The sequence below is a fragment of the Anomalospiza imberbis genome, chromosome 3 (genome assembly GCF_031753505.1).
Source record: "Anomalospiza imberbis isolate Cuckoo-Finch-1a 21T00152 chromosome 3, ASM3175350v1, whole genome shotgun sequence".
NCBI lineage: Eukaryota > Metazoa > Chordata > Aves > Passeriformes > Viduidae > Anomalospiza > Anomalospiza imberbis.
Genome location: NC_089683.1, coordinates 111,172,291 through 111,199,380, shown reverse-complemented (window position 1 = coordinate 111,199,380; position 27,090 = coordinate 111,172,291). Strand labels below are relative to the sequence as shown.

Genomic DNA, 27,090 nt, shown 5'->3' with positions numbered 1-27,090 from the left:
ATTAATAATTAGAAATCAACTACAGAGAAAATTCTTGAGTAACAGAGTTAAGGAGTTATACTATTGCACTGAAGTTGTCTGATTGGATTCTGCATGAGTCCTTCTCTGCATGAAGGGGAGTCTGGGAGTTTGACTCTTGGGATGGAGAGTTTGTTTTGCTTCTTATTACCCTGCTCTGATTTTGATTGGTAATAAATTAATCTCATTTCCCCAAGCTGAATCTGCCATGATGGTATGCAGTGAGTGATCTCTCCCTGTCCTTATTTCAACTCATGAACCTTTTGCTGTATTTCTTCACCCCAGTCCAGTTGTGGAGGGGAGTGTGGCTTTGGGGACATCCAGCCAGGGTCACCATCAGTGCCAGACAGTGGGACCTGTCAGATGTGTAGAGCTCTGTCTGCCCTCTGGTGGCACTGGGAGCTTTTAATATCACCTTGTTCTGCCAAGGTGTCAGAGTCCCAGTGGGCCATTTCTTCCTTACCTTTATCTAAAATGTCATTCCAGCCTGGACTTTTAGTTTTCTCATCACAGTTATCAATGTTTGTCCTTTGCTGTGACCTAATCCAATTCAGACTGCCGTAATGTCATTATGGCAATTGTTCCTAAGGTACCTGTGAGGCAGCTTTGTATATGTTTGTGCAAATGTTGTTTTATCTTACTTGTGAGCATTAATCATTTAAATGAGAAGGAATTAAATCCTCTAAATAAATGTCAAGAATTTGTTCAATGGGCAAGAATGGACAAGAATTTGTTAAATTCTTTATTAATCACTTTTCATCCTCTGAAGTGCAGATGTGGAGTCCTTTGAGATGTAAAATTATAATTGGGAACAGAAGCTGTTCAAATAAGGGTTTTACAGGGGAAAAATATACAAATTTAGCCATCATTTGCAACCACTATAATGCCATTAAACATTATGGGGGAAAAAGAACAATTTCTAAGCTAGTAAAAGAAGGCCTCAGGACTTCTTCCTGACCAAACACAGACTGATGTCAGGCTGGGATAGGGGTGTCTTTGGGAAGCCACATGCTACTTGCTCTGTGAAGCTGCAAAATACAGTGCAGATGTGGCTGAAAAGCTGCTCCTTGCTTGGGTTCCTACTTAATGGCTGCTTCCCTGGGCTTTCCCATCCTGTAAATATTTGTTTATCACATATGTAGTGCAAAGTTTCTCCTGTGCTTGAAGCTGCTTTTGCAGTCCCACTCAGGCTTTTCAAAGCAATGATCTCTGTTCCTTGCCCCTGGAAGTCATCAGTGGAGGGCAGTCTATCCTGGAGCAGCTGGATGCTGGATGTTGGGACTCAGCTGAGGCTGCTGGAGGCTGCAGAGTGGTTACTGAAGAGTCACCCTGTAAAACTGACTTAGTTTGGAAAGACAGGTGTCTGCTAAGGAATGCAGGAGCCTCCCCTCAAATGGAAAATAAAATGTAGACCCCCTCCCTCTGAATTGTTATAAATTTGAAATTAAGGAGGACTCTCATGCAAAAATATGGGAGCAGGAATACCAGTTCTTTATTAGGGAAGAAAAGAAAAAGATAAAATAAACAATGCAGTGACCAAAACAACACTGACAGAATCAGAATACAACCTGACACCCTGTTGGTCAGGGTGTTGGCAGCAGTCCAATTGGAATTGTGGCTGCAGTCCTCCTGGAGTGTCAGGTGTGGTTCTGTTGGAGCAGTGATCCTGTAGAAAAGGGTGCAGTCTTCCTGCAGTGGAAGAGGCAGCTGTTCCTCTGGGAAATCCAGTGCAGGAAAAGCCATGCTGGTGTTCCAGAAACTCAAGATTATATCCAGGTAGGAATGCTTGGCTCCTCCCTCCAGGCAGAGCATCTCCCAGTGGGATGTTCTACTTCTTATCAGTCCTGCAGTGACATTCAATAGCCCATTATCAGCAGATGTCTCCCCTGAGAGAGGACTGGTTTGTGGAAGAGATGAAGAAAACTGCCCACTTAACAGAAGACAACTGCCATACCTCTAACAGATGGCAATTGAATACCTCTTGCCTTGCAATCTAGAACAGAAACAAAGGTTCACTCAGGATGGCTGTCTGCACTACACTGAGCTCCCATCTGAAACATATTTGCCTGTTAATTGTCTCTAGTTGGGCCCCAGAATTTTCAAGGAAAGACTGTGTTAACAAGTCTGCTGGCACTGGGTGGCCAGCAGGGAGCCATGCATAGGACAGCATGTCAGCAAATGGATAGCATTCCTTGTTAGTCCCTCAAGAGCATGACTCCAGAATGCACTCACGGCTGTGACTGCAGTTTCACACACTGGGCTTGGTGCTCTTCCATTTTTCTGGGTATGGCAGCAGGGCATACTGAGTGCTGCAAGCCAGGGGGTCTGGCTTATTACAGGCAGGCAGATCAGAGATTCTTATTTCCATGGGACAGTTATTTTAGTGCAAAGCTGTAGTGGAAATTCTTCAAGTTCCATTCTTTTCTGAAACAGATAAATGCCTTGTTTAGACTCATCTGTGCAGTCTTGCCCAGGGACTGCTTTTACCACCTGCTTCTCGCTCAGGTGCTGGCCTTGAGCCATTTCCTTCTCACAACCAGATTTGGAAGCACAAGCTGATCTCAGACAGATCCTCATCTGCTTCACTGCCCAGCTCAGCTCCCTTTAGCATTATTGTGGCTCTGCAAAGGTGCTGAAGTGCCAATAGAAAGGATATGGGTTGAATGAAAGTGCAGGATTCAGCAAAGGGAAAGAGGAAATTAAGGTTGATGGAGAGATCAGAAGTGCTGTGCAGAAGGGGTTATGTTGTTTAATCACTAAGTTTTTGTTAACTCTGTCATTATTTTGAAGCTCACGAGCCGTGGAACAATCCCTGATGTAACTGTGGGGCTGGAAGGGTATGGGAAGATGGATAGCAATGACATCTCCATTGATGCAGAGAATATTCCGCATGTGTGTGTGAGTTCTTCACCCATCACCTTGGGTTGCCATGTTAACTTCAATACATTTCCTCTTTTTCAGGCAAGTGATGGTTTTATATGCTGAATTCCAGGATAACCTTCCACAGATGCTTCTTACCATTGGGAAGTGACTATTGATAAGTGTATTTGTGTTGTGTTGGGTCCAGGTGTCCATAAAGTATTTCACCAGGCAGTGTGCAGAGTGCTGGTAGAACGTCCCCTGCTTTCCTGCTGTAGTGGTGAATTTGTGTGCACTTGTGTCTAAACAAGGATAATATGAACCAGATTCCAGTGTGTCTTTGAACAGTCAGTGCTCAGTGTTTGAAATGTTGAGAGGCAACGAAGTTCACTTTACTACTGTGGAGAAAAAGGGCTGGTTTCCTTAAAAAAAAAAAAAAAAACAAACCCAAAACAACAACAAAAAAAACCCAGAAACCCCTTTAGGATGTGTTTTTAGCTTTAAAACCATGGAAGAAGTTTGCATTACAAGATTGACAGACACAAGAGTTACACAATGGACAAAGACTACAGAGGAGAATGAGAGGGAGCTCATGGGAATGAGAATTTATGTCCACAGAGGGAACACAAAGGGGTTGGACTACGGCTCCTGCAGATTCTCCTGTAGAGTGTCCAATTAGACTTGTCCCATTTTTCTTTCTGCTTTTAAAAAGAGAAGCATCTTTTAAAGGAAACAATTTCAATTAAACTCCCAATTTTCCTTAACAGCTGGAGAACAGAAGCTAAAAAGCAAATCCTGAGGCCTGTAAGCCAGGGTAGTCATTTTTCAAACAAAGTGCTCCAATAATGCAGTAATAGCAGTTGTGAAGCATTCTCATGTGTGCATGAATTGTTCTGTTTACTTTGGAGGGCAAGAACTCCTGTACAGCTGAAACACCTCCACAGAATGCTTTATTTTTTCCTAGGGAGAAAGGAAAGTGCATGCCATGAATCCTTACTAATTGAAATAACTGTGGAATGCTGCAGAGGGCTGTGGCTGTTCCTGTTACCCGGACATGTGTTCATGGCATCTTTCTATCAATGTTAAATTTTGTGTGGGGCTCCCAAGTTGTTGGCTCCTTTCTTGTGTAACAGAGTTGCTCTTTTGCAGCTTGATGTTATGGTTTTGTTGTAGTGCAGGTGATGCAAGAATGACCCAAGATCATTGGGTGCCTGTGCTGAGCAGTCAGCAGGTGGCAAATCATGGAATGCCTGTGCCAACATGGTTGTGGAAAACCAGCACTGCCCTTCCCTGCTCTCTGCAGAACCTGCCTAGGTGCCTCAGCTCTATCACTTAGCTGTAGGTGGTAAAGATCTGTGAAAGTGCCTTAAAAATGGCAATTTGAATAATGGGGGATGTCAGGTTAGGGCAGAAGAAAAGGGCAGATTGGCTTGGAATGCCATGTTGAGGCCAGGCTGTGCCAGCCCTCTGGGATATTTCTTTGGTAGGCGGTGCTGTGGGGACACCCACGTTAGCATCAGTACTTGGGGGAAAGAAGAAGGGTTGCATTGGCCTGAATTGCAGCTGTACTCGGGACGGAGAGCCCAGGTAATGATGCTACAGAACTTCCAGCAAACTCTGAGCTTCACACTTTTCTTCACATGCTCTGGGACATCTCACTTCCAGTCAGTGTGAGTGGGGTTTGTGGTTTAGAGAGTGATATGATGATCTGCTTATACACAATGCATAAGTAAGAAATGTCACTCCTCAAGGCTCTTTAAAACCTCTTGTTTTCTTTAATCTATTAGTAAGTTTCTACTTTTTTTTTTTCCTGGTCTGATTCTAAGGGGTTTTGTCTTGTAATTTGTCAGATTCACCTGTCCCGGTACACAAAACACCTAGTTTTGTTTTGTGATCAAATATGAATGGTCTGACTTTTTCATTTTCACTGGGAAGCTTTCCTTAAGTTTAGCTCTCAGTTATTCAGATGTTTTTTCAGATGTAGTCTGTGACTGTGTGGTAGAAAAATCAACTGGAGTTTATTGGACCCAAAAGGCCCTGCACTGGCAGTTGTTAAAATGCAGCAACAGAAAACTATACGTCTGCCCTGATTGCTGTGGTCTCTTATTGCCTCTGAATTTATTCCCTGAATTTGAAGCTTCCTTAGGAGCTGCTGTGAACTAGCAACAGAAAAACACATTTGAGGGAATCCTCTGTGCCTCGTGGCAGGGAGGAGAACAAAAAAGTTACAGTGGTGCTGTTCAAATGAGAAGCTGTGCTCCCAGCATGCTGCTTAGTGTAGAGGGCAGACTTGCTGCTGTGAAAGGATGCAGATTGTTCCTACCCAGCTTTGCCATGGCAGGTTTGAGTGAGCTGAGCAGGAGGCTGTGTGCAGGATGCCTGTGTTCCATGTGCTGAGTAGAGCTCAGGGTGGATGCAGTGCCTGGAGTGCTGCAGGGGATGCTCCATAGCTGTGGTGAGGATGTCAGACTTAGCAGTGCTCCCTGCCATTTCTCTCTTCTGGCTGCAGGGCCTTTCTCTCTGCAGTGACGTGGCTTGGATTAATGCCAGGATTGTGGGGGTCATTGTGGTCCATTTGCCCTGGATTTGTGTGCAGTTATTTGGTCCCTGCCTTTACATTCACATGCTGCTCTCAATGTTTCCTGGCTTCCCCTCTGTAACATCTGGCTTGTGCCACACCACATGGATTGAGCCCAGTTGAAGTGTTCCTAAAGCCTCACAGCTCAGACTGCTATCACCACTTACCTGTGGGGCATCTGGCACTGAATTTAAATTAGATCTCTGTCTTAATTCAGGCCTCATTTTTCTTCTCTCTTTCTCTGGTTTACTTCACTGAGCTCACTGGTGTGCAACTGATGAGGCTGCAGCATAAAAAATAGTGAGTCATAGCCCCTTAGCAGCAGACTGCAAGTATAAAATAAAGCACACATCATCATCCACAATATTTTTTGAAACAAAACAACACAGCCCAGTGATTCAGCATCAGTGTGGGTTGCAGTGCATGAAGGTTTGTCCTGGAGCCCTCCTGCATCTGATTTCTTCCTTCATTTCATGAGTTTAACAACCCCCCACCCCACTGCCCTCCCTTCTTTTTGTTGTGTGCTGTAGACTCTGTAGTAGCTGGGCCTCATATGCATGGACATCTCTCTGCCTCTGAAATCTCCTCCCAGACAGATGGAGTGCTGTCAGGATGAGTAGTGCTGCTGCCTTTCCAGCAAGCCTCCATGCTGAGGGTTTCTCTGTGAAGGGTGGCAGGCAGCTGGTTATTTATTGCTGCAATAAGCACTGGCAAGCAAATGACAATATTTTGTGCTGTGTGCTGCTTGCTGTTCTTTTCAGCCTGCCCAGGGATTTCTGGCTATGCTCTGTTTGAGTTCACTCTGGGTAGAGGTGGAAGCAAAGTTTTTGCAAGTTCACTGTGTTTTATAAATGTAGCACTGCCTGTCAGAGAGGTTATCTTACTCCAGAAGTTATTTGGGTGTGTGAAGAAGGTAAACCCATTGCATTCATACCTTCAAAGAGACTACAGACTGTTTGATACAGCTCTAATAATGAAATGATGCCTGATACAGCTCTAATAATGAAATGATGCCTGCCAGTCTAAAGGAGGTCCCAGCTTTGTGCAGGCTGCAGTGCCTGACAGAAGAGTTTTGGGGTTTTGTGTGTGTGTTTTTTGTGGTTGTTGTTATTGTTGGTTTTTAGTTTGTTTGTTTGTTGGGTTTTTTGGTTTCTTAATCTGTAATAGGAGACAAAATCAACCAGAAAGTCTGAGCATGGGAAAACAGACAAGTATGCTATAATGTCTTCTAGATGAATGGAGGCTTTGGTACTCTCATAGTGGTCTGTTTTTATACGTGTGTTTCTGTTTCAATGATGCAAACATTTTCTTTTTTCTATTTTTAAAATTAAATTTAAACCAGTAATGATCTCAGGAGGAATCTGAATGTTGGTTCTGTGTCTGTTGGATGAAAAGGAAAGGCAGTAGAATCAAAATCAGTCACTTGTTACACAGCAGGTAATTAGATTGTAAAACTCAGTGCAACAGGAAATCATTGAGGCAAAGAGCTTAGCAGAGAAAGAAAGGGGACTGCAGTGATTTGGGTAGTAAGAGCAAGCTCAGTCAGTAGTTGTTGTTGTTATAAATGTTGCTGAGATATTTAACAGATCTGATGGTGTTTCAAGGCTTTTATTAATTTTTGTCTAATTTCAAGTGTCAGGTCACACCCACATATCCCCAGCACGAGATTGCCACCTAGAGCAGACCACAAGTGGAGGGGACATTCCAGACTAGAAGGTGATCTAATCCTGCCTGGTGCCTCCTTCCTTTCCCCTTTAGAAAAGAGTATTCCTGTTCTGCAGGTGGCAAAGCTGATACCAATGCTGTTGTAGGTACAACTCTTTCCTTCACTAGACTGTACCTCATAACCACTGTTACTTGAAAATAAATCCTTGGATAAGATGCCCAGAATCAGGAGCAGAAGGGGATTTTTGGACTAGAGAAGCAGGCAAGGCAGAGTTGAAGGAGGGGAAAATTTTTTTGGGGGTCCACAGAGTAGGTTGTATCTGTGTATGTATAAATTTTATGGTTGTATTTTACTTTAGTAATGAATAGCCTACAGATAGATAAACCAAAGATACAGTAACTTGTACAGATCTAAGGAATACTTATCCTTAATATGCTGACCCAATGCCTAGCCCAAGTCCTTCTGTGCTATTCATAATACAAACTTATTTTGAATTCAATTATTTTAGCAGTTATTGTCTATTAAGATTTCAAAGAAATGTATCATCTCTACTTCTGGTCATGGTGCAGCACAGGTGGGATCTGTTTCATGATATCTTACTATTCAGTAGCAGTTTCTTGAAAGGATGAACATTCTGCTGAAGAGCTGAATTGAAGCAGAATCTGATTTACAGAGCTGCAATCCCAGCTGACTTTAACATTGTTCTACATTGCTGCTTCTCTAGATGTCTAATGAGGTTATTTCTAGGTTAATTTTTCTCCTGATGCAGTCTTAATTAAAATGTAAAGAAAGCAGCAGAAGTTGCAAAATAAAATAACTTGAGAAGATCCATTTTGTGCTGCACCAGTGCTTTGTGATAGGATGTTTGTTACAGCTGCTAATTATTATTTTGTATGAGGCACTTGCCCAGTAGCATCTCTGTGTGTGTGTGAATCATCTGCAGAGCATTCCAGAAGTGAAGTTTGCTCCAGTGGCTGAGATACTGAGTTTGTGCCAGTGGGTTTCATTCCTGGGTTGGATTGAATGGAAGGAAATATTAGGATTCTTAAGCCCAGCAATCTTGGACTATAAGGGGAAATATGTTTTCATTGTTAAGAAGTCACATATTTTTATTAGCTTTCAACAACCTGCTGATAGTTAATGGAGAGAGTGATTTATTTCTGATGTAACTCTAGCTGGGGTTGTTCTGATTTTGAAGAATCATTGTTTTGCAGAAGATTAAAGCAAAAATGAGTTGGATGTGATATTCAGAATGAAAGCATCATGCTCCATAATTAGCAACTGTGAGCTGCAAACTTATCAGGGTGAGTTAGACTGTGTGGTGAAAGAGGGTGATTGTGTGTTGTTGGCAAATGGGAAAACAAAATGCTGGGTTTGCCTGTGCTATTCCCACACACTGCACAAAATAGTCAGCCATGTAAATTCTTCAGGATTTCTCTTTTATTAACAATACCTGGCAATGAAATATTTATAGATAAACCTTTGATTATGGCTTAATTGACTGCTATCTCTACAGCTGCTGAAGAGTTAGAATGAGGGGATATAAAACCTAGTGGTATCTTTCAGGCAATAATTTGTCTTTAAAAAGTGCATGTGGCTGGTTTAAATACTTCTGTTTAACAACCCGCTTTGTTACATCCTTTGTTTGCCAAAATCTTTCTCCCCCAGTCACAGAATAAAGCCACTGTGCTGTTTCTAGATGCCAGTGCCCAGTGGTGTTGAGGTGTGGAAGCCTGTGCTTTTTGGAGTTAAACTGATGGTTTCCCTCTCTCGATCCTCTTGTCAAGTAAGCAAACAAACCAGTTTAACCACTTCTTAATATGATTTCAGAAGGAAATCTTTGAGAGAGGATCTGCCAGGAGTCTCTCACCTATTGACTACAACCAGAATTTGCCTTTCCAAAGTGGTGCTAAATGAATGTGTAGGGATCAAACTGAGCCAAATGCTGTTGCAGCAAAGCCATGAAAAGAAACACATTATTTCATGGCTGTACTATTGGAGCTAGATCCATATCTGGCCTCCTTAGAAATACTGCAATTCTATGTGCCACGTGATCCTGCTCATCTCAGTTCCTGTGGGATCTTGGAGCAGGTATTAAGGCAAGAGTGATCCCAAAACAGTGAGGTGGTCAGATCTGAAGGAAGACAGAAGGCTTTCTTTGGTTTAGCAGCCTCGGTGAAGGCATTGACTTGAACCTTCCAAGCTTTTTGAAGCCCTGCCAGGCAGTAGCTGGGCCCTCCCCTTCTCCTCACCTCTCCACCAGACCTCTGTAGCTTTTCTCAGCCAGTAAGTTATTAGCTTGCTGCAGCAATCTGGTTCCTTCACTTGATTATTGCATGAGAAAACAATCAGGCTTCACTGCTGTCTGGAAGCTGTTACATCTGGTAATGTGTCTGGGGTTTTCCTTTTGCAAAACACTGTTGATTGTCAATTTGGAAACAGTTATTTCTGGGACCTGTGGATTTTACTTTTCTCCAGGACACCACAGTATCCCTGATTTCTCTTGCTGTAGTGACAAATGAAGCGACAGAAGTGACTGTACTGATTTAGCTCTTGCTTTGTCTTTTTCTCTAACTTTGCCCAAAACCATCCTTATTCTCCCTCTGTGAGTGTTTGTGTGAACATCTCTGGTCTCATTAACATTCATGTGAGTACTTCCTAAAGCTCAATGCAGTCTTTAAAACATGTCCCTATCCAAAATGTGCTTTGGTGCACGTTAAGTTGTGCTTCAAGGCAAAGAACTAAGAAAAAGCAGTGCAGCAAATCACCTGTTACACCTTAGTACACCTTGGTACAAAGAGCTCTCTTGGGGAGAGCGTGTGCATCCAAAGGAGCTGCAATTTGTATGGCTTCTTACCCTCTGGATAGCTCCTGAAATCCTACTGCTCAGGGCCCATCCACTTGATGTGGAGGATATAGTTCATTCAGGGGATTAACTGGAATAAATAAATCCTAAGGCACTTTGTTCTGTCTCTGCAGAACTCCAGACACTAAATGCCCTGCAGATGAGGGCTGCTGAAGGGGTGTGGGGATGGGTGCTTGGAAGAGTTGAAACCTTGCTCTAGTCAGCAGTGATCTGGGAAACAGCATTGGGAAAGTTAATACGGAGATGTTGGCATCACTTGCTAAACACTTTTTCAATTCTGTGGATTTATAGTATTTCAGATTATTGTTACCTAGATGTTCTGCTCTGGGGTTAATATTGCAGAATGAAACAGCACATTAGCTGTAAGAGAGTATTTCATATTAAAATACTTTTTAGCTTGTTTCCTGGCAAGAAACTTTTCAAATATTCTCCCTTTCATATGTGCTCGGTAATCTGTTCATCTTTTTTCATAATATTTTTAATATTTTTACAAAACTGAGGACTGTTTGGGGTTTTTTTAAAGGAAATTAAATTCTGTTTTCAGCTAGGGGCTTTTCATTAGACTCAGTCTGTAGCACGTGTCTCTAGCATCAGTATCAACCTGATACTGGGCAATAATTGACTCTTGCATTCTGTCTGAGCAGAGTTCACATCAAAACCTAAGATCTGAGGGAAAAAGTAATTTGTGCAGATGCTCTTCATTAAATAAAGACAGATGAAATCTGGAGCTGTCACAGAATTGCTCTTACAGATGCATCTGCTGCAAAATAATTACCTCTCTTGAGCCCAGTAAGTTAATCAGTGTCTCTTGTTTGTGTCTGCAGTGAAAACAATTAAAAGCTCATTTCCTGGTTTTTAGGTAAACCTACAGATTCTCTGATTTTTAGGGGTAATTAGATTTATTTTGATATGTATCACAGTCCAAAGTGTTCCTGTTGGACAACTAGCTGTCTGTAATATAATTTACTTGTAGCCAGGATGTAATTTCTTTTCAGTCACTTTTTTTCCTTGGGATGGTTTTTGCTAAAGAGTTCAAAATCCTTTTGTCTGCTCTCGTGTAAATTGCATTTTAAAAGCTTAAGTGTCTTTGTACAATCATAAGAAATGCCATTATTTGTATTTATTTCAAGCTTCCTTTAAATTAATTTTTTGCAATATGAGGAAATATTCTCTAGTGTAGCTGAGAAGATAAACAGTGGTCACTCACAGGCAGTGAGATGTGTGCACCAAGTGCATGCAGGTAGAGAGGGACCCCATTGGGATGGGCAGTGGGTGTTAAAAAGCAGCCACTGACACTGGCACCTAATTCCTCTCTGCAAGGCAGCAAATGGTGCCTTTCTCCCTGCTCTGCACAGTCCCTGCTCCACCAGGACACACCACTCCTCTGCTGGCTCCAGACTGACCCTGCTGCCTGTGATGGCTGTTTTGTTGACCATGAGCAGATTTCAACAACTTTTCCCGTGCCTTCTTTTCCTCATGGCTTGGCAGGAGCATGAAATGGTGAGCCAAAGGTTGGGGGGAAAGAGCTCCAAACCTGAAAAAAACCCCGAGGTGCTCTAAACTCTGTAGGTCATGGTGGTGATGGTAAACTTAAAAAAGAAGTGCCAAGACCACGCCCCACGATTAACCTTGCATGCCTTCTTTAGGATGGCTTCACTTTTGCTCTTTGTGCTCTGCTTGAGACTTGGTACTTGTGATCTAATGCCAAATCTGTGTCTAAAAGATACATCTGAACTGTGTCAAGGCTGTGCTGCAGCAGACTGGCCTCTAACTTTTTTGTTATAAAGAAAGAGTGACAATAGCCGCAGAGAGGGCACTAAGCCTCGCTGCAGGCGGGCAGATAGATTTGTTTTCTTTTAATTCTCAGTGGACATTTATTTTATCCTCATGCAATTGCTTACTCAAGGGCACCACTTTTTTTTGTGTGTGTGCCCTTAATGCATTAAACATTTTTCCAGCTCAAGGAAGCATCAGATATATCTTCCATTGTCTTAAGAGTCACGACTAAACTGCAGCAATGAACGTGGCCAAGGGGAAGTGGAAGAATGTGGAATTAGGAAGTGGATTTGTTTGTAGAGTGGAGGGAATAAAAAACTCCTGTGCTCTAAACATAGAGGTTTTAAAACCTCAAAGCTGAGGGATCTCCTGAATGTCAATTTTATTTTCTGGCAGCTGTTCTTGACTTAGTTTAATTAATGGGAAATGCACATAGACACCTTTTTTGTAATTCAATAATGTTCGAGTCCAAATCACTTTTGAATATGATCATCTTCTGGCACGCTCTTGTATGTGCAGCTACACCTTCTTTAAGAGGCTCAGGTGTCTATATTCTGTGCAGAAGTGTCCTCTTGCAAAGGTTGAGAGGCTTTCAGATGGCTTCTGAGGAAATGAAAGATTAAGGTAGCAGGTTGTCAAGGTAATGGAACACAAACTAACTACTTATGTTCTCACATTGCCCACATGTGATCTAAAAAAACCCTTTTAAGTAGCCTTTGAAGACAAATCCCAAAACTTGGGCTGAAGAGGTTCACCGAAGCCTTTCTTTCAGAATTACATTTTATTTAGAAATAAAACAGATGTATTTGCTGCAATCACAGAATCCAGTCTGTTTGAATTATGTACTCTTTAGGTCTTTTAAAACAAAATTCTTAAGCTGATCATGAACTTCTTGGGATTTACAAGTTTAAAAGAAGTTAAAAGAAAATTACCCCAGGGTGTGATGTGCTAAATTATGTGGGCTGTCAAATCCCACCCACCAATGAGTGTCAAATAAGAACCAGAAGACTTGAGCTTGTCCTGGAACACAGCTGTCAGGAGTAACTCCAGCTTAGATACAGGAGTTGCCCAGTGATAAACTTTGCTTTTTATTTGAAAAATGGAATCTACCTTCACTGTTAAAGATCTGTTTTATATCACACACATATCATACTTAATTTTATAACTGAATAAAAATGTACATTTTCATGCATTCATTATGTTAAATATTTGCTTTTTAATTTCAATAGGTAAATGGCCATATTAATATGGTTAACACTGTTAATTATGTTTGTATTTATGTTTACCAGGAGTGCTAATCAGTATCATTAATTCACTGACATTTTTAAATGTGGTTGCACCTGTGTTCTCATCTGGATGACAGAAGAGCAGTGGGAATTGCTAAATGCCCCAATTACATTGCTTGCTTCACTTTTTTTAAAAAACAGCTGTGCAGTTTTGGGAGTCTGATCAACAAACTGCAAATTTTGAACGGGCTGTTGTTGCTTCATATCTGCTTCTGCAGTCTCTCTAGCCCCTACTCAGAGAACAAATTCTTAACAAACACAAGCATTATTCCTCTCCCTGCTCTGTAAAAGTCATACAAAGACTCCCACATCGCCTTGAAAAATAGTTGGAGAGTGGTTTTTTACAATTTGTAAATTATCAAAACATTTATATCTGCAAATACCAGATGGGTTAAGTTTTTTAAAGTTTTCCCTCTTTCCCTACCTTGCTACTTGTATGATTATTTTGGAATCGAGTAGGTATTTTCAGTTAGGCACTCCTAGGGTGTAAGGTTCATTCATTCAAAAATGTTTCGTTCAGTTAAGGATCAGTGGAGTTGCCCTAACTTGCTCTGGTTTATCTGTCCTTTTATCCACCTTATTTTGCAGGAATTCATTAGTTTTTCTGTTCACAAGTATTTGGTTGCAGTAACTATCCCTAGCCACAGCTCGTCAGTAGTTGAAGGAGCTGCTAAAAAGCTCTAAGCAAGTGCTTCACACACAGCCCCAGGCTCTTTCCTGAGCATGTGCAGCCTCCTAGGAGAGCCATCCTGGTGCTGTGTGATGATAATATGGGATGGACAACGTCACTTTTGTTTTATTTTGTTTGCTTTGTAAACAGGATTTCAGCTCTCACTTGCCTTCGTAGTTTACCCAGAGTTGTATCCACAATTAATTTGGGTGAAATGTTTGATTTGGGGCAGAACTGAGAGGTTTGGGTGCACCCAGATCTGCTCATGGCTAAGAAGTTCTCACAAAAAGCAGGACTAATAGGCTGCAGAGCCAGGTAAAAGGATGTCAACAAGTCTGGAGTGACTGAAACCTTTTGCTGTTTGCCCTTTGAGGGCCAAGCTGGGAAATGCCTGCATTGCCAAGCCTTCCTCGTGACTGGCTGAGAGGACAGAGTGACAACGTGGGGATGGAGACTTGCTTGCTCAGTGTTTTTTCTTCTGTATAGCTTTTAAGAAGGTCCTTGTCAAGGACCTTCTCCCCTCTGCTCTGTACTTCAGGTTTTCCCAGAAGCACAGAGAGTATCACAGCCATGGCACCACCTGGAGAAAGCTGGGTATGTGTGGACAGCCCTGGGGCCTGCGGATTCCCTCCCAATATCCTTCTTAAGTTAGAGCCATTTCCAATTTCAGTTTTCAGGTGCTTGGTTTATTAGCCACAGAGCAATTCCTGCAGAAAGCTGGTTCATTAAATGGCAAAACAATTCTGTTCAAAGCCCAATTTTGTCTCAAGCTAGTTCTGATGGAAGAGATTCTCTGTGATTCCCAATACAGCATGTAGATAATTAAGCAAAAGCCCTTGTGGTCCTCAAGCCTTCAGCATTTGTGAATGGTCTATAAATGTGCCTATTGCTGTAGTCCAATTTCTGTTCATTACTTGATCTTTAGTAATACTGCAGCAAAACTAGGTGGCTCAAATATTTATTCAATATACACCTTTAAAGTAGCAAGCCAAAATGTCACAGACTAGTGATGAGAAAATGTCTCCCAGGTTATTAAATTTGTATATCTTATTTGCTTTTCATTGTAGTCTGTACAGTTTTTGTTTTCTGTCTCTTGAAAATTTCCTTGATGACTGTTTGATCTATCTGACACTGATTTTTTCAGTGTCGGGCTATTTAATTTATTAGTCTGTGGAAAGCTGATGGTGGAGATTGGTATCTTGCTTCCATTCTTATGTTTGAGTCTGTTTTTTCACTTTTAATCAATGTCTGGTGCACAAGCTCCCACTGGAAATGCAGAAGAAGAAAGCCCCAGGCTGTGAGTGATCTCACAGCCCCCATGGCTGGAGAGGATGTGGGTCTGCTCTTTTCTGTGCCAAGGCACTGGAGGCTGGCACAGCCTGTTCAGTGCTCTCAGCCACATCAGGCCTGCAGGGAAAATGCCTCATTCTGCCTTCAGATTTTCACCAGAATATCAGTGGTTGTATTTACCTTTGTACCTGCTATTTGCTTGTGCTTTTTGAGATAATTTCTTTGTTGTTTTTATTTTTCTGTTCCTGCTTCTAAAAGAAGAGCAAGCCTTTCAGTGTTTGTCTGATGTGCAGCATATTTTCAGGAGCATGACACAGACAAGAAGCATGGTTTCAAAGCCATCTTATAGCAAGTAAATTCAGGAAACCATCTCTGCAAATGTTCCTGTGTTGTTCTTTGTGAAAGATCAATCCTGACTGGAGGTAAAGACCTTTGATCTGAAGAGGTACAGACTGCACACATTCAGCTGTTTCACTCCTATCTAGAGGGAATCAGTCCATCTGTAAGCATTTCTTGCAGTATTCCCACACTTGTGCTTCTGGCCTTAGACAAAAATGAAAGATCAGGATCTTGAAATCTGGTAACTGCAAGGTACTGCAAGGTACCCCCTTGTTCTTCTGCTGTAGAAGTGATCTGCTACTGAAGAATTAGTAAAGTTAAAGCTTAGGTGGCATTAGATGGCATAAAATATCTGTGGCTTCTTTTAAATTTAATAAGAACATCTGTGTATTTAGCACTCCTGAAAATCAGTGCACCAGTCTGAGATCTGAACCTAATTGTAAGTTGGTACAAAGTTGAACAAATTCACACAAATGCACCTAGGAGACATACAAGTCTGTAGGTAGGAGGGTTAAAAAGTTGAGAGGAAGTTGTATTTAACTGAGTTTCACCTTCCTCTGCCTTATTTGACTCAGTTTTCTACCTCTTTTCATTTTTGGAGCATTTTCCTTTCCCCACAGCAGCTGTTTTACAATAGATCATCTGTGGTACCCCGGCATCAACTCCACCTCAGGATTCAGGTCTCCAAGTACAGGACTTCCCATGAAGATGAGCAATGACAGTATTACAGGTCATAACTCTTTTGTAATCAAAAGTATTTACAAGTAGTATAATTTCACCTACAAGTCAAGAGGGATGCTTGTAAAAATACCTTGCTTTGCAGTATTTTCTTGGTCAAGAGCTGCATTTCTGCCTGTGATTCTCAAGTCACTGGTGTCCACAGATGTGCAGAGCTGGCTGGAAGCAGGGCTGAAATGCCCTGTGAATCTCTTCAGTGTAACCCCTGTGTGTGTTTGTGGCTGTTGAGATTATTGGGTTGGACTTTCAAGTGCTATAACAGCAAGGGAAGGCAGAGTACTGTGAACAGCCCCTCACCCCATCTCCTTTTCCAAGTTCACATAATCTGTGAACAAAGCAAACATTTTGCTAAATTTTATGTAATATGTCAGTCTTCTAGTCTGTTCTTACTAAAGAACACTGTCATGGCAGGCTTTTCCCCTTGTGTTTTAGCTGTATGAATAGCATCATTTCCTGTTTTTCCAGGCAAACCGACATAAAGATCACTCTCCAAGGAGATGCAGAAGGCAGAATTTTTGTAGACTGATGGTGGGACTTGAGCAGTTTATCTCCAGTGAGAGCTGTCTGCTTATTCTTGCCAAAGGCATTAGCTGAAGATTATTAGTCCTCTTGATTGCTGAAAATGTGTAACTGAATGAGAGACAAAAGTATTTCGTATATAAAGAAAGGATATTTTCTTTTCAGTAATTGCATATAGAGGGATATTTCCTCAATAATACTTGTAATCTAGGGCTGTTTCCTGTCATTGCCAGTGGCCATTACTGAATATTTCAGAATAAATGGCAGTTTTCCTCTTTTTATGTCAGCCCCATCCTCAAAATGGTGTTTACAGCATTCAGTGTCCTGCCTGTTGGGCCGCATTCTTGCCTCTGTGAAAGGGTTTGTTAAAGCCTGGAAAAATGGGATTTAATAACTCTCCCAGATTTTTTTTTTTTTTTTTGCTAGTCTTGTCTATGATGACTAATTCTCATCCAGATAGATTTTCAAGTCCACTTTTAGTTTCAGCTCACAACTTCATCAGTTCTGAATGACCACATCAACAAAACGTCTAAAAGTTCAGTATCTTTCTTTTGTGAGCCTTGCCAGAAACAGGAAGGATTTCTCCCTGCTTGTCTTTTGCCTTAGAACCATGAAGAATGTTGTCCTCAGACCCTCTTCCTCTCTAGGAGGGGTATCCCTGAATGACTCAGGGTCCCAAGGGTCTTTCTCAGTTCTTGGCTGAAGAGATGGGCATAGAAAATCCTTTTCTGAATTTTGGAGTTTCATCGCTCTTAGTAAAATAGAGTTCCTTAGGAAATGCTTCTTGGGTCAGAAAGCTAACAGTTCAGAAAGAGCTAACTCTATAGAATCAGCTGGGGGAAAAAAAGACAAGACTGGAATTGACAATTTCTAGGCTGGAAAAAAAATATAAACAGAAATAACTACCATTTGCTTCATCTGTGCAATGTAACTAAAGTGAGAAAGCTTCTTCAATCACCATAGAACACAGATTTCCTCCATAAAATTTTTACAAATCTAAAACAGTGAAAATCAGCTAGGCAGGATTGTTTCTCACCTGCTTCAAGCCATCAGATTTTTATTGTGAAAAAGGATGAGCTTTAAGACAAATACGATCTGGTGGTGTTAAATTAGAGCCTTCCATGTATTAAAAAACCAGTACCAAAAGAAGGAAAAATCCATCATTTTACTCAAAAATCCTCCTGCTGACAGGAAGACAGAAGTCAAACCTGATTCAAATGGTGAGTCTTCCCTGTGGGCAGAGCAGTGCTGTGGTTGTGGTGATAAAGGACTTGCCATGGGTGGACAGCTGTGATTTTCACCAGCAGAGAAGGCAGAGGCTCAGCTGGGGCATGCTTGTGTTGGATCCTGTCTGGAAAGCCCATTGAGGGGTTTGGGTAAGGAGAGGGTTAGGGTTAGACAGCAGCATTGTCTGTGCACGTCAGCTTGCACACTGCTGTTCTTACAGTCACTTCCCTGGGCTCCCCTAATGCCTGGTTGGAAGCTGAGCAGTTAGCTCAAGAAGCCTTATCAGAGTTTCCTCTGGGAAATTGGTGCCTTTGGTGTTACACAGACATGGTGAGTCAGGCTGAGTCCCCAGGACTTTGTATGTAACAGGAAAGCAGCAAACTGCAGTTCAATAAATCCCCTTGATGCCCTCATCTGCTGGATAATAACTTCCATTGACACTTCATGTTTTCAGCTATGTAAACTTTTAAAAATTACTATTTATGTTTCAAAGAAGGTTTACCCTAAATAATAGAATCTTTAACCTTAGGTCTTAAGCAGTGTTTGAGACAAATAGGATGCTTGAGGAGTTTTTACTGGCTCAGGAATGATGTAAATTAAACCACTCTAAGTATACCTATTTGAAGAGCTCTTAAATTTGCTGTTTGTATTTTTAGAATGATTATGAGCTCCAAGGGAAGGACCTTCCTTGTGAAAATAAAATCTCAGGCACCCCAGCGTTATGTTCCTGCCCATCCCTTCAAAGACACCCGTGATCGTTGCAGTGGCAGAAGTCCCTGGATGCTGTTGCACTTAGAGCAGCTGCTCACACACAGTTACATCCAAAGCCCATTGCTCTGGGGCCTGGCTGAGGATGTGCCATCCTCCTCAGGCTCTTGGGGCACAGCTGTAAGTGATGGTGTTTATGATCTGCTCCTGCCCATACCTATTGCCCTGGCCTGTGGGGCCTGGTTGCTTAGGAACAGATCTGTGCTGTAGTGGTGGTGGTGTTTATCTCTTGGCCTTCAGCAGATAAGGAGTGTTAATTTGTAGTTCATATTGCAGCTGACTTTCTCTGGTTTATTAAATGCAGTGTGTTTGAGCAGGGGAAGCTTTCACTGAGCTGAGTTTCCCAGCTGGATTAAAAGCTCGGCGCGGCAGGCGTCGGGGGTGAGCTCTTGGAGCAGGGCAGGGTTTAATACCAGTGTGACATTTGGAAGAGTGTCTAGGGGAATGCTCTGGGCCTGCATATTGCATTTCAGGAGCACTTTACTATTTGCCAGCCTTTTTATTTTTCTTGAATTTCAGATTCCTAAGGGGGTTAGACTGAAAGGGGAAAGTTTTATGCTTCCCTAAAATAACTGCTTGCGTCTTATTCCACGCAAATTGAAACCCCCCCCCCTCCACAACTTTTCACACCACAAATGTGCAGCAGAAAGAAGAAAAAAAGCAGAGAGCCTGACTCAGTACTGGGCCATACTCAGTGCTATTCCTCTGTCACTGTCTCCCTTTTCTACTCCAGTCCCCAAATTCCTCCCTTTTTGCTGCCTTTTGCCCACCCTCACTTTCTCCAGGTCTCTTGTCAGAGCAGCTGGCATTAGCAGAGCTCTTGGCCAGCACTCAGAGTCAGACACAGCCACATGTGCCACCCCTGTGGGCTGGGGGGATGAGGAATATAGCTGGTTATGCCATGTGTAAAGCAGAGTGTCACAGGTTCCCATCTTGTGAGCTGCAGATGGCAACAGGAGAAAGCTGGTTTGTGTGGCACCAGGGAGACAGCAAAGCAGCAAGGCTTATTATATTCTTATTTTCACTTTCAGTTCACAGTTTAAATACCCACAAGGAACAAATTTGCTTTGCTCATAAGAGTCTTTTTGAATGATAATGTTATTGGAAATTTCATTTTCCCTTTGCCCAAGAAGACAACAGCTGTTTTCTGCAAGGCAGAGAAATTGTAATCTCTACAATGATTCAATACTGTACACCAAAAGGCTTTAGGATCTGTAATTTCTCGATGTAATAAGTGTTTGTGCAGTATTTAGCAGATTGATACTTATTTTTCTTGATACTTGTCTTTTTGGGGCTATTCCAATTTAAATGTGGTAATAAAAATCCTATAATGCAAATATATTTCAGCTCGTGTAAAGGAATGTGATCAGCAGCTCACACACGGGTTTTTAACTGTTGTCATCAGAGGAAATGTTCTTAATGCAAGCAAGGGCAATAGAATTTGACCCTCAAATGTCTGGATTTGCAATTTCTGAGTACTCAGGTGTGTGATTACTGGCAGGCTAAAGTGCTTTGTGAGATTGGGATAGAAAGGGCTCCTGCCAAATTCTCCTAAAATTTCTTCTTTCTTCCCTGCACTCCCATGATGATACATGCACTCCTACTGGAAAGCAGCCAGGTGGAAAGAAAAAAAGAACAAAATATGCTTTTCTGTGCATCAAGTGCTCCATACATGTAGGGAATTCAGCTGCAGCATGGGACCTGTTCTCACCTGCTGTGCAGATGGATGCATCTCTGAACCCCTGAATTGGCACAGGGTTGGTGTCACTTGGGAGCTCTGCTCTAGCCCAAGCAGTATCACCTCTCCTTGAGCTTTCCCATGCCATATGGGCATGTCTGGTGGAGGGGCAAGGAGGGATTTTCTAAGAGCAGGGGGAGGGCTGGAGCAGCTCTCAGGGACAGCATCTGTGTTTACTTTTCTGTTATTGCACTTCATGGCAACCACAGACCCTTTCTTGTGGGTGATTGCAGTCACCCCAGGTAGATCCTGACAGGCTGGTGGGATAAGAGAAATAATGCAGTCTGTGAGAACTTCGCTGTGCTTGAGCACAGTTACACAGAAATTCAAACAGCTACATTTTCTGTAAGTGCAACTAATAATATTGCTGCATTGTTGCCTCGCTGAAAGTGGCCCAGGTTCAAAGCAGGATTTGGTTTTGTGCTTCAGGCAGTAAGGTTATGTGCTTGTACCAGATGGAGCTTTTAAATTTTCATCAGCAGGTTTATAAACACAAGAATATCCTTTTATCTGCCCCCAGCTCTTTGACTAATTAGTTGCAACTGCTGAACTTCAATTAGCATGGAGTGGAGGAACAGATGAAATAATATACATTCTTACTCGTGATTATCCATCATGTGAGAATGAAATAGAATTAATAATGACTGTTTCAGTTTTTTGGGGCTTCTATATTGGTGGGTTTTTTTCCCCCTTTAATACTCGGTAGTATAAATGAGTGAAAATAGCTAAAAATAATGAGCCAGATTCTCTGGTGATGAAATTCTATTGCAGGCAAAGAGCGAGAGTTTTCAGCCTTGCTCATCTTTGCCTTGACCCCCGTAGGTGTTGGGCCAAGCCAACACAAGGGTGTGTGACAGCTGTGTTGTTAAGTTTGCTATGGGATGATTTTACAAAGGCATTTATAAAACTACATTTTTCCTGCTGCTGAGAGGTGGCAGAGTGGTCTGGGCTTTGAAGCAACACTGCTGTGTGTTAAGAGAGAATCCCAGATTTTCTGAGGGGTGCATGTGCATGGAGAGGCAAAGGGATTGATGAGCTGAACGCTGTCTTTGCCTTTAGCAGCACGTTTGCTGGCCTACAACGTGTGCTTGTGTGCTCGTGTGCTCTGTGTGTGCTCCAGCTGAGAAGCTCTTTCTGGACCCTGCAGGCATCCTGCTGCTGTGCTTGTTCCCTGTGGTTTATAAATCATTTAGGAAATTTGCACCTTTCAACAGCAGTACCAGCTCTTTAGAGGGTATCGAGGAAGGATCTCTACCTTAACTGATAACTTTTAGGCAGGAGAAGGTTTGGGTGTGCTTTCAAACATCAGTCTTGGCACACAGTTTGAGAATGTATTGGAAAATGGTCAGGAAAGCTAAGGAAAGGCAGTACTTTGCAAGGTATAGATTGGTTCTTGGAATTCTGCATCCAACTTTTCAAGTCATAGAATCACAGAATGCTAAGGGATTGGAGTGGACCTTAAAGAGCATGTAGTCCCAACTCCTGCCATGGATAGGGACACCTGCCCCTGGATCAGGTTGCTCAAGGCCTTATCCAACCTGGCTTTGAGCACTCCCAGGGCTGGGGCATCCATCCCTGTTGGCTGTCTTGCTGGAAAAGTAATCCACTAGGAGGATAGGGCCTACTGTTGGGAAATAGAGATGCATACATCTGAACCAGTAACTGAAAGAAAACTGTTCTCACAATAACAATAATGAAATATGTTCTGACTAATCACACCCCAGAATATACCCCTGAGACACTTACTGGTCCCTTCTTTGGTGGGTTGTGCTTCAGCATAAGGATGTCAGCTTTATGGGCCATTCTGAGCGTGGAATAAAAAGCAGTGGAATCTCTGAAGCTGGAAAAGACCTTTCAAATCATTGAGTCCAGCCATAAACCTCACACTGCCAAGTCCACCACTGAACCATGTCCCCAAGTGCCACATCTACATGTTGTTTAAACACCTCCAGAGATGGTGACTCAACCACTTCTCTGGGCAGCCTGTTCCAGTGCTTGGCAGCCCTTTCTGTGAAGAAATCTTTCCTGATACCCAAACTTAGATGGTAGGAGAAAGGCAAAGCAGCATTGCTAAAGTCTTCCCTGACAACGTGAAACCCACAGAATTTTTCTTTTCCCAAATCATGCAGGCTTGGTATGTGTAGCTGGAGGCAGCTGCTGCTCTGTCACCTCTGGCTGTGAGCAGGAGGTAGCAAAAAGCCAGCACGACCCAGGGGTCTGCAGTTGCCACAGGAGTCTGAGTCCAGGTGCCACTTGATAGAATTATCAGAGATGCATGAGACTTCAGTTCTAACTTAGCATAGACTGAGAGCTGACTGAGGAAAAATTGACCCCTTCTCTGATCTGCTATTCTGATGCCATAGCTCACTGTTAAAAGAAGGCCACCAAGCTTTTCTTTGTACTGCACTGGAAGTGACACATTGCAAGGGGAGGGAAAGTTCTATTTAAAATTGCATAATCAGAGATGAAGTGCAGTTGAGAAGAAAGATCAAAGATAGGAAGTAGGGACAGGAAGAAAGAGACGAGGTACAGTGTGTCTGCACAGACAGCTTAATTTCAGGCAGATTAATGAATCTCTGCTTGGGAAGAGTGGCTCTCTGTACCAGGAGAGAAAAACAGCCTTCTGCCACCACACTGAGACTCCCTTTGAACATGGTCTCCTACCAAAACGAAGGACTGCACTCTGCTTCACATTTCACAGAATTAGAAAAGACCAAGCTATTTTCTGCCTGCCTGCATCCTGCTTATGTAACTTGCAGATGACGGCAGTGCAACCTCTGGCTGAGCCTGGGGAAATTTCCTTGTCGGTGACTCAGGTGCTTGGCAAACGGTCTGGTGCAGTGGGCTTGGAGATGAGATTGCAGTCAGAGGCACTACCTGGCTACCAGAGCCCAATTCAAGGTCTCTTTATGGAACTTCTTCCTCCTAGAAGATCATCCTGGTCTTGTCACTGCCAAGTGTCCCTGTTGTGCTGTATTAATTAGTGCAAAGCATCCCCCTTGATTGCTCTGAAGCAGAAAACCACAGCCCTGACTGTTTTCCAGAGATGTGGGTCAGCAAGGAAGGAGGAGAAGAGCTAGGCAAGAATGAGTCCTTGGCCTTTGCATTAATTTTATCCGTAGAAATTCCATCAGGGTGTGGGGAGAGCATTTAGTGCAGCAGGGCTGCAAAAGTGGGACTTCATGGGGAAGAACAGAGTCCCCCTTTGCAGTCCTCATTCTGAAACTCCATGCAGTCACCAGAACAGTGTTGGTTTGGAGGTTGTGGATCTGGCTGAAAGCTGGAGGTCGGGACTGCACATTGTGCTGGAGTACAATTGAGAACTATGAAAAGTAAAGATTAGACTTAGAGATGAGGGAAAAAACTGAAACAGATGCAAAACTGTCTCAGCTGCAAACCAGACTTCCTTGTGGGTCGGCTGTCATCTCCAGGAGCAGCAGATCCCAATTTCCACCTCTTTGGAAGTGTAACTGAGAGAAGCCAGGAGATCTGTACCACCAAGTAGGTCCAGTCACTGCAGTGCCAAGGCTGGGACAATTGTGAGGTCCCCAAATCAGCCCATCTTACACCAATCTGTGCAGGAAGGCCCTGTGGCAGCCCAGCTGTGTTCAGAGCAGCACTTGATTTGCTCATGCAAAGAGCCTGTTTGCCAGACTGCAGTGGGAGGGGGACAGAAGAAGGCTTTGCCACAGGGATGACCTGGTGACTAATGAGTTTCATTGATCTCTGCTTGCAGGAGAGAGCAATCCATCACCTGCAGCTCCTGCAGGCTGTTCTGCTGAGGGCTCTGAGGAAGCAAACGTGAGCTGTTACCCAAAAGCAGGGCTGTGTGAGCCCTCTGAACCTAATGATGCTGTGCTCTCATGGATGTATGAACGTGATGGTGCAGAAGATGCCAGCATCAGGGACTCTCTGGATGGCTTCTACAAAATGTATTGCAGAAGGCAGCCAGAGAGAAAGGATCCGACCTACGAGGCTGCCTCACGATGTCTGTCACAGAAGATTTCAGAGCTGGAGCAAAAGGATGGAACAAAATATGCATCACGTTGCCTGCAAATGGCACAGTTGGTCTTGAACAGAGATGGATGTAAGATCTTTCCAAACCACCCCACTTCTGCTTGCTTTTCAAAGCCAGCTGAAGGAGAAGTGTTGTTGGAAAACAGGAGGATGACACCTGGACTCTCAGATGATGTCCTGCAGTTCCTCTTGAAACAAGCACAGACAGAATGTAGCCCTGATGGATCACATGAGAAGTGAGCAAGACACTGCTTTGTTTCTGTCATGGAAGCTTTGCTTTCACTCCAGAAAGAGGTGACTTTCTTAGACAGACATTGTTCTCCAAGCACCACCTTCAGCACCAGATGCTCCATGGAGTGGTTCACCCACACCAGACCTTGCACCTTGCTCTCTGAAGGGCAGCACTGCATGAGGAGCATCTGTGTAACTGCTTGGGATGTGCTGACTGATTGGGAGGGGTCATGCAGTGTTTGTTGCTGGGACATCAAACATGATAATTTATACCCACCAGGCTTTTAAATTGGCCTGCATCCTTACCCAAGGTTAACAGTGGTCCAGCCCAAATTCAGCCCCTGGCTGGGCATTGCTGTCCAAGTGCTGTTGGCTATAACAGAACGTTTGAATGACCTTGGCATGGTGTGCCCCAGCCCTGCAGAGGGAAAGTTAAGATTTTATTCTGCGCATTTGCCTCCATGGGGTGCCTGTTAGCTCTGTGTTTTTACCTACAGACATACAATCCTGCAGTTGTGACTGCAGTGCCAGGTGAGTTTTTCTGACAGAAAAAGTGTGTGTGTGCATGAGGAAGAGAAAATACAGCTCTGAGTATGCTCTCTGACAGTGCTTCTGTCCTGTTTACCTCCCACCATTACCCCCCCAACAACCTTCAGTTCCTTTCTGACTTTCATGGTGCTGCTAATGAGATCCCTAGGGGAAAGTTCCTTTAAAATGAAATGGATCTCTCTGAGCCCAAAGAGGCTGATGTCAGGCAGCAACAGAGCAATGAGCCCACACACAGACACCTAAGGTTTCTCTTGCAGAAGCCTCCCAGCTCGGTGGCTTCTCTGTTACTTTTTTGCCTCTGCCAGGCAGATAAATGTCTTTGTGCATGTTTTCCACCCACTAGCTGGTGGACAGAAGCAGCAGTCTGCTGTAGTGATGTTGTTTGCTGACTGGGGAGGCCATTCTCCAGCGTGGGTGTGAGCAAGGAAGCACAGAGTGCCAGAAGAAGGGATGTGTTTAAGATGACAGCAGATGGGCAAAGGAGAAAGAAAGGAAGGAAGGGTGGTTGGGGTTTCAAAGGTCATCAGTGTGGTTGCTCCAGTACAGCCACAGTGCTCACACCAGTTTTGGTATTTGATGTCCAGTGTTTGCCAGCCCAGCTGCAAACCTCTCATCCACTCCCTGTCCACACTGGCCAGATCTCAGAGTGGGTGTTTGTGTTCCTGTGTTCCCCATGTCACATTCCCTGCTGCAGTCCCACATGGGGCTGCTATTCCTGCCTTGCTGCCCCTGGCAGATTGGCACAGCCACTGTGCTCTGCAGGTGTTTCCAGCAAAGGCAGTGGAAATTTGGCTGCTGCCTTCAGTCAGAGCAGGAGGGGGGCCAGCTGACGGCAAGTTATGGCCAAACTCTTAGGACTTGGTTTAATTTCTCTTTGCAAATAGATTTATAGTGGAAGTGCCTGGGTTTAGCTTCCTGTCCTTGAGTCATCATGGAACCAATACATTTGGCTTTGTGGTGGTCCTGCTCTGTGTGTTGCTTGCTTGCTTTTATGGCAAAGGTGTTGTACATGTGCTGGAGGGCACACAGAATATTGGAGCAGACCTTCAGCTGCTCCTCCAGCATTACTCAAGTTAATGGTGCTAAGGGGAAAAAAAGTGAGGTGAGGATACAGCATAATTTCTGTAGTAGCAAACAAACCCACAGGTGCTCGTGTATCAAAATCCAGGTGAAAGCATCCTGCTGGTAAAAGCTATAGAGAATGGTAATATCAGCTAGTTTAGCCACAGATACAGCTGGAAGAAGCAAACATGCTCCTCTGTGTGTCAGTAATTACAGTAACATCACTGGCCCCTCTGCCAGCTCACACAGCTTCACCCCCACGGATCTGTGCCCGCCACAAGGGCACTGGTATGGACAGATGCAGGGAGATACTGCTAAGGATGTACAGGGAACAAGGAAGGTCTTCACTGTGAATCAGATATTGTTGTTTTTCATTTTTGCCAGCGTTTATGCTGTTCCACACAGTTAAATTAGCTGCTGTGCAAAATTTTTTAACTGCCATTTTAAGGGAAGTAAACTCCCATAAGAGGAGATGGAGAAATCAGAGGTCTGCATCTGAATCCCTTTAGTTGCTGTATTTGGTCAGTGCTTTGGGTTTGCTTGAAAACCATCTGGTCTCCTATTTAAACTTTTAAAATAATTATTTTAATTAAAAAAAAAAGCCAAAGACATTTGATTTCCACAAAGAAAGCTTGCAGAAAAATAGGAAGTTCCTGCTCTTCAGGAGAGACCTACTGATGTTTGAGACATCCCTACTGGGTTTTGATGGAAGAGAAAAGAAGCTCGGAATGACAAAATAGAGAAGAGAAATACTGGCAGAGGAGAGCATGAAACTGTTCAATTTTAAGGACCAACGTAGGCAGAACAGACTGGATGCAGCTGAAAATTTTGGATTATGACTCATATCTACAGATCTTGGCTGGCGTCTTGCAGAGGACACAGTAATCTCTGTG

General features: G+C 43.2%; 1 protein-coding gene across 1 annotated transcript in view; it reads left to right on the top strand.

Moving 5' to 3' along the window:
* The window catches only part of SHLD1 (shieldin complex subunit 1), a 35,913-nt gene extending 9,073 nt beyond the window's left edge, over positions 1-26,840 (top strand). The window contains exon 4 of the mRNA XM_068186460.1: positions 24,075-26,840. Coding sequence (XP_068042561.1) covers positions 24,075-24,595 — 521 coding nt within the window. The 3' untranslated portion in view covers positions 24,596-26,840. The remainder of the gene's footprint in view (positions 1-24,074) is intronic.
* Positions 26,841-27,090: the final 250 nt, after the last annotated feature.